The sequence below is a fragment of the Bos indicus x Bos taurus genome, chromosome 3 (genome assembly GCF_003369695.1).
Source record: "Bos indicus x Bos taurus breed Angus x Brahman F1 hybrid chromosome 3, Bos_hybrid_MaternalHap_v2.0, whole genome shotgun sequence".
Lineage (NCBI taxonomy): Eukaryota > Metazoa > Chordata > Mammalia > Artiodactyla > Bovidae > Bos > Bos indicus x Bos taurus.
In genome coordinates, this window is record NC_040078.1 from 52,219,436 (window position 1) to 52,231,918 (window position 12,483).

Here is a 12,483-nt window from a genome sequence, read left to right on the forward strand (position 1 = left end):
ACATGACTGATGCACACGTGCACACATAGTTAGGATGTGAACCTAAGTATGGCAAGGCTGCCTCCTATTTTAATTTGTTTTTTTCTAGATTTTAAAAAATCTTACCTGACCTTACCCTATTGGTCATTATTGACCGTGTTAAAGTAATTTTATGTATTCACTTCAAATGCATTTCTATTTCACGTTAATGATTTATTTTGCTTTCAGTACTTGGAACTGGAGCTTTAAAAACATATAAATTAATATATTATGTGGCAGAACTAAGAAAATGTATACATTTCAGATTTTGATAATGATGGAGTATGGGATCTGTTAATTTGATCCCTAAATGTATATTTTATGTCAATTTTCTCTCAAAACCTTATTTTTCTAGTTATAAATCTCTGTAAGCTTGTGTTTGTTAATAAGACAAATTCAGACAATTCTCAGAACTTAGGGAGTGGAGTGGGGGATGGAGGAGCACTTATGTTTCTGAAGTATCATTTCTAACAGAAATATAGTAGAAGTTTCTGTCGCTTAGGTAATATCCATATGCTGCTGCTGCTGCTGCTGCTAAGTCGATTCAGTCGTGTCCAACTCTGTGCGACCCCAGAGATGGCAGCCCACCAGGCTCCCCCGTCCCTGGGATTCTCCAGGCAAGAACCCTGGAGTGGGTTGCCATTGCCTTCTCCATTGTGTGAAAGTGAAAAGTGAAAGTGAAATCACTCAGTCGTGTCCGACTCATAGCGACCCCATGGACTGCAGCCTACCAGGCTCCTCCATCCATGGGATTTTCCAGGCAAGAGTACTGGAGTGGGGTGCCATTGCCTTCTCCATCCATATGCTAGTATTCTGTAAACAAGCTGAAATAAAGCTCTCATTCCTAGCAAGACTTGTCAATTCTTTCAACTCTGCCTTGAAATTTTGGGGTGTCCCCAGAACCTATATAATTAGACTTTCAGATCCTAGTTATAATTTCTACCACTGGTAACAAATGTGTATAGTCATTGTGCACCATCATGTGGTAATGTTTTTAAGTTCATCTATTAGATGTTGTTGGATAAGGGACAAAGTGACTCCTTATCCGTTACTGCAAAACAACAACCTGCAAGGCATTTCCTCCTATTCTTCCCACCCTATAAACCATGGATTCCTTCCCTAAGTAAATTCAGTTCTGTTCAGTTGCTCAGTCGTGTCCGACTCTTTGCGACCTCATGGACTGCAGCAGGCTAGGTTTCCCTGTCGTCACCAACTCCTGGAGCTTGCTCAAACTCATGTCTGAGTCGGTGATGCTATCCAACCATCTCATCCTCTGTTCTCCCCTTCTCCTGCCTTCAATCTTTCCCAGCATCAGGGTCTTTTCCAATGAGTCAGTTCTTCGCATCAGGTGGCCAAAGTATTGGAGTTTCAGCTTCAGCATCAGTCCTTCCAATGAATATTCAGGACTGATTTTCTCTAGGATGGACTGGTTGGATTTCCTTGCAGTCCAAGGGACTCTTAAGAGTCTTCTCCAACACCACAGTTCAAAAGCATCAATTCTTCAGCACTCAGCTTTCTTTACAGTCCAGCTCTCATATCCATTACACGACTACTGGAAAAACCGTAGCTTTGACTAGATGGACCTTTGTTGGCAAAGTAATGTCTCTGCTTTTTAATATGCTGTCTTGGTTGGTCATAGATTTTCTTCCAAGGAGTAAGCATCTTTTAATTTCATGGCTGCAGTCACCATCTGCAGTGATTTTGGAGCCCAAGAAAATAACGTCTCTCACTGTTTCCACTGTTTCCCCATCTATTTGCCATAAAGTGATGGGACCTGATGTCATAATGCCGTGATCTTAGTTTTCCGAATGTTGAGTTTTAAGCCAGCTTTTCCGCTTTTCTCTTTCACTTTCATCATGTAAGTAATTAATTACTTGATAAAATTTCATCACTAAGTAAATTAAATGCATTATGTGGGGGAGAAGTAAGGCAGCTGCTATAACCAGTAAAGCAGGGTGGTTGAGAGGTCAGCCTCTGAAATTTGATTACCTGAATTAAAATCTGAAATGTGCTACTTATTATTGCACAGTCTTGAACATGTTACTTCACCTCTTTATGAATTAATTTCCTCATCTGTGAAGGTATAATAGAACTGCCGCATAGGCAGACAACCATGGATAAAGAGGCATTCAAAGAAAATTTGGAACATGTGAAAGAAAGCCCCAAATAAGTAAACAGAAAGTGGATAAAATAAAAACAGGATAATTCACAGGTGTAATATAAACAGATTAGTAATCTCAGACAAATTAAAGATTAAATTGCAACTATAAAACAATAGGATACCATGAAAAAAATCAATTAGAAAAGAAGAGTAAGCACAGGGAAGTAAAAACTATGATTCCAAAAAAAAAAAAAAAATAGCCTAGTTGGAGGGCCAGAAGATAAAGTCAGTATAATCTGAATGAAAGCAAAACGATAAGAGACAGGAAACATGGGACAGGAGGGCAATCTGTAGCCTGATACCTGACTAATAAGAGTTCCAGAAAGACAGAAAAAACAAATCAGAAGAAATAATTTGAGAAGATTTGCTAGACTTAAAGCGAGGCATAAGTCTGCATATCAAAAGGGTTTACTTAGGGCTTCCTAGATGGCACTACTGGTGAAGAACCCCCCTGTCAATGCAGGAGACATAAGAGACATGCTGGTTCCATCCCCACATCAGGAGGACCCCGGGGAGGAGGGCATGGCAACCCACTCCAGTATTCTTGCCTGGAGAATCCCATGAACCGAAGAGCCTGGTCCATAACGTCGCACAGAGTCGGACATAACTAAAGCAACTTAGCACAGTGCTAGTTAGGATGAATGAAAGAAGATCTACAAAGAAGAGAACATTTCAGAACATCATGGATAGAGAGAAAATCATAAATGCTTCTAAGGAACAAAAATTGAAATAGTTTAGTGTTTTCATCAGCAATACTGGATGCTAGAAGACAGTGGACTTAAAAGTCCAGGGGAAAAAATTATTTCCAACCCTGTGTTCTATACCTAGCCAAACTATTAATTAAGTGTGAAAGTAAAGACATCTTAATATATTCAATTATTCAGAAAATTTAACTGTCATGCATCCTTTCTCAGGCAGTTGTTCAAGGATAAGCACAACCAAACCGTTAAACAATAAAGAAAAAGTCAAAAAATCCAGCAATAGTAGATTCAATCCAGGAGCTTAATGAAAGGAAGTTCCAGGATGACAACTATAGTACAGGCCTAGATTGCATTGGGAGGAGGCTGGAGGGCTCTAGAAAAGAGATAACTATTGAGGCGGGAGTCCGGCAAGGTGTTTTCATGTGGTTGTCCTTATCTTTGGAATATTGAATGAACTAATAAGGAAACTTAAGATAGACATAGCTAGACTAAAAGGAAGGCAGTAAAGCTTCAGAGAAAATAAAATATTGCTCAAGGAAAAAAAAAACACTAACTTGATTCTGCTTGAAAAATACATTTACCTTCTGTATATCTCTTAAATTAGTCCATTCTCTTTGAATCTGCTAATACTACCACTCTGGACTGTTACCATAATTTTCTTTTATCTACTCTGTCTGCTCTCAAATCTATTCTCTTACAGTAACCTCTTAACTAGTTTTCTTGCATCTACTCTGTCCTCTCTCAAATCCATTCTCCATACTATACTCCACAGATTACTTTTTCAAAATGCAGATTCAGTTATGTTCCCTCTTTGATTAAAACTCTTCAGTGGCTCCCATAGCTCTTAGAATAAAAATACAAATCATTAACATTCTCAACAAGTTTCCATATTATCACATAATCAGTGAGTTCCTAAGTAGCAGTGGGGTGCCAGCTGCTATGTAAGTCTTGCTTCACCTCCAATAGGGTTGACTAGTAAGGACCCAAGAGACCCAAATGTGTTTAGACAGTTTATTACTTACACAGATGGCAAAACAAGATCAGCATGATATCAGCTGCATGTATCCATCATCTCATAGGATGACACTGAACTGGAGGGGCCAGATATCATCAAAGATGAGTTGCTTTGTTTTTGAGGAGTCAACTCTAGGTGATAGCTAAGCAGTTTTATAGCCTATAGGTGTGCTTGAAAGAGGCAAAGTGGACAGTCGTATGCCTGACTAGAACCAGGAGACAGATGAGAAACTGCCTCTTGGCAGCCTTATGCAAAATAGGGAGCCTCCTACAAGCCAAGGAGGCAGATGAGAAATGGCCTACAAACAGTTCCTCGCAAGACCACATATCTTGACATGTTCCAGGGAAGATCAGAGGGCATTCTGTAACCAGCAGAGCCTTGCCTAGGTGGTGACATGCAATCACCAGAGTGCCATGATAGAGCCATTTCCCTAGGAACATAGACTGATCTTTCTACCAATGTAGTCTCATCTCATGCACTCTGTCTTATTTACTGAGCATCAGCCACATTGACCTTTTTTTTTGACCTTCTTTTAATTTGTATGCCATGCTTTCCCTTGTCTTAGAGCTTTTTCATATGCTATCCCCTCTGCCTGAAACATTCTTTCTCCTACCCCTTGTAAATGCTGCTCTTTTTTCAGTCCTCAGTCCAATTATTACTTCCTTAGGGAAGCTTTCCAAAACATTCCTAACCAGACCATTCCCCTGTTATATAGCATTGTGCTCCTCTCCTTCATAGCAGTCAAAATAATTCTATACTTACTTGTATAACCTTTAGTTAATGTAATAGTAGAGTTAATACATATACTAATATATTAGTTTATTACTTAATTTTAAAATGCAGTCACATACATAATTTCATTTTATCTTTTTACTTCGTGAGATAACAAAACAGTTTATTTTTAATCCCTGTTTTCTACAGAGAACATCCCATATTAGGACTCACATTATCTTACTCTAGTTTAGGGTGCCCTATATTTCTTTACTGAGTTTTTCATGTAAATACATTAAGTATAAGGCAGCATACAGTTAGTGAGAGGGACAAACAAATGCCATAAGGGCTCAAAGGAGAGAGAAATCACTTCCAATTTAGGTGATCAGAGTGATTTCCTAATGATTAGATCTCCATGATAGAGGTGCTATTTGAGTCGGTCTTGAAAGTTGATAGGCTTCTGATAGACAAAGTCTCTAAGACAAGAGGTAATATCAGAGGTACAGTCATAGAAAGGCTTGGGACTGTTTTAATACTAATGGCAAATAGATATATTTTGATGGTAAGGGTTAATGTGGGTCCTAAAAAGGATGATAAGAATTACATCATAGAGGACCTTAAATATGGAATTAATTTTGTTGGCAGCAGGAAGTAACTAATGTTTCTAAGTGAGCAGATGATCTGATCAGAGCTGAATTTTGGGAGGATTAACTAAGCAACAGCATATAAAATAAATTGTAACATGGTAGGACTGGATTCAAGGAAACCAGAGGTCGTGAACTGGGACAAAACTTCTCAACCTGTGGCAAAACTTCTCAAGCTGTGGCACACCTTGTAAAATATAATGTTAAAAACTTTCAGACAAGGGCCACTAGGAGCATACCTGTATTTGAGATGATGATGATGATCAGTCGCTCAGTCATATCCCATCTTTTCAACCCCATGGACTGTAGCCCATCAGGCTCCTCTGTCCATGGTATTTTCCAGGCAAGAATACTAGAGGGGTTTGCCATTTCCTACTCCAGGAGATTTTCCTGACCCAGGGATTGAACCTGCATCTCTTGTGTCTCCTGCATTGGCAGGCAGATTCTTTACCCCTGTGCCACCTGGGAAACCCATATTTGAAGAAAGTTAGGTAGTTTCTAACTGCTGCCTCAAAGGAGAGTATAGCATCTGCAGAACTGTGGGTCATCTCAGGGAATCAGAAGGAGCCTACTATAGGAGTTCAGCTTGTGACAGGCAATTCTTAGAAGGACTTAGGGAAAGCAGAGGTCAATTCTAGATTGGGTGCTGTTGGCAAGTAGGGTATTGGATATTTTGGTATGTCTTGTCTTGGAGATGAACGGATTAAAGAAATGGTAGTCATTTGCATTAGCCAGAAGAGGGAGATGTTTAGTTATTTTTGTGGTTCTTCAGTGTCCTTGTCTCTACTTTCAGAAATAATTATACAGTAGTCTCACATCTGTCTTCCATTATAATCATAGAGTGGCCTTATCTGAGTATTGTTTATATTTTACCAAAATTGTTTATGTTCAATTGGGAACACTGTGGTTTAGCTATCAGCTTCCAGCTGCCCATAATATTTTATTACTTATTCAGTACCCAATATATTGATTTTCTCAGTCTCGTGGCATCTAACTAGTTCCCTCATATGGTGAGCAGCCTTATTCATTTACCCCAGGGTGCTATATAGATATTATCTTTGTTTAGCTATGCCATGCTTTGAAAAAGGTTGATTGAGTAACACACTGAAAATGAAGAGTAAAGGTCCAAGAAAGATTACAGAAGTATTCAAAGCTCTTCACTATCTCCAGCATTTCTAATTCATTTAAAAATCTGTGCTCCAGTGAAAATACACCAATTCTTTTCTCTAGTCTGTGGTTTGCTGCCTTTGGATATTATGCTCTGGCTTGGGACATCTTCCTGTGGTCCCCTTCTCATGTCCAGATCATGTCTGTCCTTCCAGGATCAGTTCAAATGTCTCTCCCTTCCTACATGTTGTTTGGACAGTTGGAATCAAGAAAAAGCCTACTTAAATATAATAAATGAAGAATAAATTATGTATTTAGGTGTATTAATTCTAGCTTACAGGGGTCAAGCTGGAAGCAATCTCTTCTTTCTGTGAATTCATATAGAAAATTATTTATATCCCTAAAGCACTTATTTCTAACATTTATTAAATATGCATAGTGTCCTATCTATTAGCTGCTGTCTCTGGTGCCAACAAAATGCCATGAGGTTTGCTTCTTTCCAGATTTTTCAGGCTTAAGTATAAAGTAGAAAAAAAGTTTCAAAACTCCACCCACATTCTTACCTCATTCAGCAAGAGTTAACTGATATTCTGTGATATTTAATTCTGTTTATATTAGGAGGGATGGTATTGGGAGGGAGGTGGGAGGGGGGTTCAGGATGGGGAACACATGTACACCCGTGGCAGATGCATGTTGATGTATGGCAAAACCAATACAATATTGTAAAGTAAAATAAATAAATAAATATATTAGGGAGGTTAAGAGAAGCTTATAGGTGACTCAGTGCTTCTTGTGAAAAGCTGGGATAGAGCTGATGGTAGGCAGGGACTGAGTGTTATCAGAATATCTTTTGAAAATACATATGAAATGGGTTAATTTTTGAGGAAGTGTGAAAATCATGATCTTTTTGTACCATCAGAAAGGAAAGAGGTGGATAAAAATTAATTATAATTAACAGTTGTGTTAATAGATACAGTGAAAAAGATTTTTTTCCCCTTATATTGATTTAGGAATGACTGCTTGCAAAAAACCTGGGAACCGAGAATGTAATCATCACTGTAAAAATAAACATACATGTGGACATGACTGCTGTGAGTTCCATAAAACAGTTTATTTCAGATTTTAAAAATTAAAAGTTCTTTGAGGAATAGTAATCATACCCTGATTATCTATACATGATATTTATATTATGCAGCTTATAACTCAAATAATTTTTATTCTTTTGTGGACAACATTTTTAAAAAGTAAATATTAGATTAGAAATGTTGCAGAAATTTGGTCTTATTTGAATAATACCTAAAATTGAAGTTAAAGAATCTAGAATTTCCTTTCATAGGTAAAACTGGAGTTGCACAGAAGTCAGAAGGGAAAGAATCAACAATTTCTTCATATTTATCTGATTTAAGAAATAGAAATGCTGTTTCATCTCTTCCTCCAGTTAAACGTCTGAAGGTTAGTTTTAATAACATTTATCCCTTGTTCTATAGTTAAATATATATGCTGCTGCTGCTGCTGCTAAGTCGCTTCAGTCGTGTCTGACTCTGTGCGACCCCATAGATGGCAGCCCACCAGGCTCCCCTGTCCCTGGGATTCTCCAGGCAAGAACACTGGAGTAGGTTGCCATTTCCTTCTCCAATGCATGAAAGTGAAAAGTGAAAGGAAAGTCGCTCAGTCGTGTCCGACTCTTAGCGACCCTATGGACTGTAGCCTACCAGGCTGTGTATCAATTAGATAGGTATCCACAGAAGTACTTTCGAGTTACATAAAGGCTTGACTAGGAATATGACTTTTATTCATAATATGGTTTCTATAGGAAAAGTGTGAAGGAAATGTCTGACTCAGTCATGAATAGGTAGCCTATCCCTTTTCCAGCAGATCTTCCCGACCCAGGAATTGAACCGGGGTCTCCTGCATAGCAGGCAGATTCGTTACCAGTTGAGCTATCAGGGAAGCCCATAGGGAAAGATACTATAATTTTTAATAATTAATCTATAAATCCATGTTTGGAGCATAGTTATACAAACCTTTCCTTCATTAGCCTTTTTTTTTAATTTTTTAAACTGGAGAGAGGGAAATGGAGAGGGGTATGTAGCTTGCTTTGGTTCAGCAATTGAAACTAGATCCTCTTGCCTTTTCCTGGCTCCATCTGTGGTGGACTGGGCTGGAAAATCTAAATGAAGTGAAGTGAAGTGAAGTGAAGTCGCTCAGTTGTGTCCGACTCTTTGTGACCCCGTGGACTGTAGCCCACCAGACTCCTCTGTCCATGGGATTCACCAGGCAATAATATTGGAGTGGGTTGCCATTTCCTTCTCCAGGGGATCTTCCCAGCCCAGGGATGGAACCCAGGTCTCCCACATTGCAGGCAGATGCTTTAACCTCTGAGCCACCAGAAAATCTAAAGCCGATTTTAATTGTGACTTATGAGAGTGACTCATCATCACTCTCCTAGATGAGTACTGAGTCTCCCTTTCAAGTGATGAAGGAATGGGAATTCCTTCTGGTTGATAAGTCACTAGCAGACTAACTATAAGCCTTGGTCATCCAGGGCAAAATAATTGATCAAGCTGGTGGCTCAGAGGTTAAAGCGTCTGCCTCCAATGCGGGAGACCTGGGTTCGATCCCTGGGTTGGGAAGGTCCCCTGGAGAAGGAAATGGTAAACCACTCCAGTATTCTTGCCTGGAGAATCCCGTGGATGGAGAATCCCATGGATACAGTCCACGGGGTCGCAGAGAGTCAGACACAACTGAGCAACTTCACCTTCACAGAACAGAACAGAACAGAGCCAAGAAAATGACAGAGCACCTGTTTCTTTTCTGTTGTTGTTCAGCTCTAAGTTGTGTCTTAACTCTTTGAGACCCCATAGACTGCAGCACACCAGGCTTCCCTGTCCTTCACTATCTCCCAGAGTTTGCTCAAACTCTTGTCTGTTGAGTCGGTGATGCCATCCAACCATCTCATCCTCTGTCTCTCCCTTCTCCGTCTGCCCTCACTCTTTCCAACATCAGGGTCTTTTCCAGTGAGTCAGCTCTTCACATCAGGTGGCCAAAGTATTGGAGCTTCAGCTTCAGCGTCAGTTTTGCCAATGAATATTCAGGGTTGATGTCCTACAGGATTGGCTGGTTTCTTTTCTAGGGTTTTTTTTATAAAAAGAAGATTCTGAGTCATCAGGCTAAAATATGGAGACTATTGGAAAACATGGAGCGGTTTGCAATTTGAAATGGCAACCACCTTTTCTGAGACAATTATTTTTTAGTATCCCAATTTTTTCCTTCTTTTTTTTTCATATTTATTCCACATCATTCCTTCCTTCCTTTTCATATTCATTGAACACCAAGAATGTGCCAAGCACTATAGTAGATGTGGAGGATACAATGATAAGAAAGTTTTAGTCTCAGTCCTCGTAGAGCTTACAGTTGAGTGAAGGATACAAATAAGTAAGTAGGTTTTTTCAACACACTGTGATGAGTGATTCTGTGACCGAAGTGTGAGATAACTTGAACTTATATAGAAAGTACACTCACTCCATTTTCAATAGGCCAGGAAAGGATTCCTGATAAACATGACTAAGACCTGAAGGATATATAGGCATAAGCCAAGTATGGCGAGAGGTGAATACCAGAGTAGTGGTGAAGAGGGTTAGAAAATTATTTCAGATGTAGAGAATATGCAGTGGCCCAGGGCAGAGAAAGAGATACAGATCTTTTTAAAAACTGAAGTAATGCAGTATATCTGGAGTTCATGTACAAGTAGGAGGGTGGAGACAGATAAGGGTGAAGAAATAAGTAGGATCTCGGTCATGAAAACAATTTTGCTATTTTAAAGATTTGGACTTTATCCTGAAAGGGAAATCACTAAAGGACTTTAATCAGTGGCTGTTTTGTAAAGTTCACTCTGGATGCAATGTAGAGAATGGATTAGAGATAATAGAAAAAGAGCATAAGGATTCATTTGGGAGGTTTTACAGTAATCCAGGCAAGACAATGGCCTAGTCTCATGTAGTGGCAGTAGCAATGGAGAGAAGTGGCTGGGTTTAAAATATTTTTCAGAGGTAGAATCAGCTACCTTGGTACTTAATTGCTTATGAGAGGTGAAGTAGAAAGAATTGTTAAAGATGATGCCCAGCTTTCTGGGATTCCCTGGTGACTCAGACAGTAAAGAGTCTGCCTGCAATGTGGGAGACCTGAGTTTGATCCCTGGGTCAGGAAGATGCCCTGGAGAAGGAAATGGCAACCCACTCCAGTATTCTTGCATGGAGAATCCCATGGATGGAGGAGCCAGGTAGGCTACAAAGAGTTGGATACGACTGAGTGACTTCACTTTCACTTTCTGGCTTGAGCAATTGAGGAAAAAGTGGGGCCTCACTAGGGTAAAAACTCTAAAGGGAAAGCAAGTTTGGAGGAATAGAGACATGATAAGTTCATTTGAGAAATACTGAATTTTGAGGCCTACAAGATGTCTAGGTAAAGATGTTCTATCAACAGTTGGATATAGCTGTTTGAAAGTCAGGAGAGAGCTGAACTAGAAAATTAAGAAAGAGAACTGAGCTCAAATCTACAGAGAGCTACAGATTTGAGAGTCATTTATGTGTAGATGGTAACTGAAGCCATGGGAAGAAATGAGATCTTTGAGAATGTGTAGAGTGAAAAGAGAAGATGGCCTAGTGAAGAAGAAGCATGAATAATATCAGCATTTAAGAAGGGCCTGAGAAGGAGATTTGAATTGAGAATTAGCCTGTGTTTCTTATAATTTGTTGGTTTGGGGACTATATGTGTCAGCAGAAATTTTGCTGTTTGTCTCATTTGTTAAAAGGTATTGATGTGAAATTGATAGTTGAACTTATTATTTTTCATTAATAGATGCAGATGAATAAATCTCCAAGTGTGGACCTTAAGGACTTTGGTTTTGCTCCAAAACCTTCTCTTCCCAGTATAGCAAGGTACAAATATAATGTTAATATCTGAGGTAAACTATTCATCATAAACTGTTTCTCCAAATAATCATTTACTCAGAGAAAGATTGTTACTGGCTACCTTTAAATCATAGTAATTAGTTAGTTCTATAATGCGGTAATGACATCATAAGAGTTTTATCTTTTGTACCCCCAGGTTTTTTTAGAACTCTGTAGTTATAGTATACTTTTAACATAGATCAAATCATCTCTTTCTTGGAAAAACTAGTCATCCTATGTGTCATGCTCTCAGGTTATAAACTTAACAGGTGACAAGAGTATACTTTAAAAGGGGAAATCATGTTAGTGTATAAAGTCCAGTCTTTTCTGTTTAGGGCCCACTCTATATTAATAATATCTCAGATTTATAAAATATTTTATAACTTAAAAATTGAGCTTTTATGCATTATTTCTTTTGACCTTAGCAACAACCTGGCTTATAAATCAAGGTATTTTTATCTCATTATATGGATGAAATAACCAAAACTCATATTCCTAGTAAGCAGAGGGCTCTAGATGAGAACTCAGCATTCTTTTCCTATATTATGATGCCTGAAAAATAACAGTATATGTAATTTCCCTTCCAGATAAGGGTATTCCATATGCTGGGATGACATTTAATATACTTAACAGTCAGTACAGAACAGCCACTGACCAATCAGAATAGATGCCAACAGTATTCAAGAGATCCTAGCTTTTGTTATCTAACTGAAAGAAGCATTAGCAATAAATTTTTAAGGCTACACACAGATATCAGAAATCTATGGGGACATGTGAAGATGACTACACGACCTAAGTAGTTGTCACTTCCATTAAACAGAAATTTTTTTTAACCCTTTACTACTCAAGCTAGCACAGTTAATCATAGAAGTACTGAGTAGATGAACCAATTTTTTTCTCACTTATATGAATAAGTAGTTTTCAAAGTCAGATTAATTGTAATATTGTCTTTAACATTTTCATGGTTTTATTTATCTTTATAAAGGTCAGAATATTTAAACACACCTGAATTGCCTATAATGGAGCAGAGGGATCAGCATGAGATCTATACAAAAAGTCAACAACAACCATCTGCATATCAAGACAAAGGTAAATTACTGTTGATATTGACTTGAGAGAGAATATGATTTATCACTACTTTGGACTGACAAGCAATGTTATTGAAAAACCAGCATCT

The 12,483-nt window shown here is 38.5% G+C and overlaps 1 protein-coding gene across 1 annotated transcript in view; it reads left to right on the top strand.

Annotated features, from left to right (window-relative positions):
* The window catches only part of HFM1 (HFM1, ATP dependent DNA helicase homolog), a 109,941-nt gene that overhangs the window by 80,371 nt on the left and 17,087 nt on the right, over positions 1-12,483 (top strand). The window contains exons 30-33 of the mRNA XM_027536541.1: positions 7,368-7,448; positions 7,694-7,809; positions 11,215-11,294; positions 12,292-12,395. Of these exons, the coding sequence (XP_027392342.1) occupies positions 7,368-7,448; positions 7,694-7,809; positions 11,215-11,294; positions 12,292-12,395 (381 nt within the window). The remainder of the gene's footprint in view (positions 1-7,367; positions 7,449-7,693; positions 7,810-11,214; positions 11,295-12,291; positions 12,396-12,483) is intronic.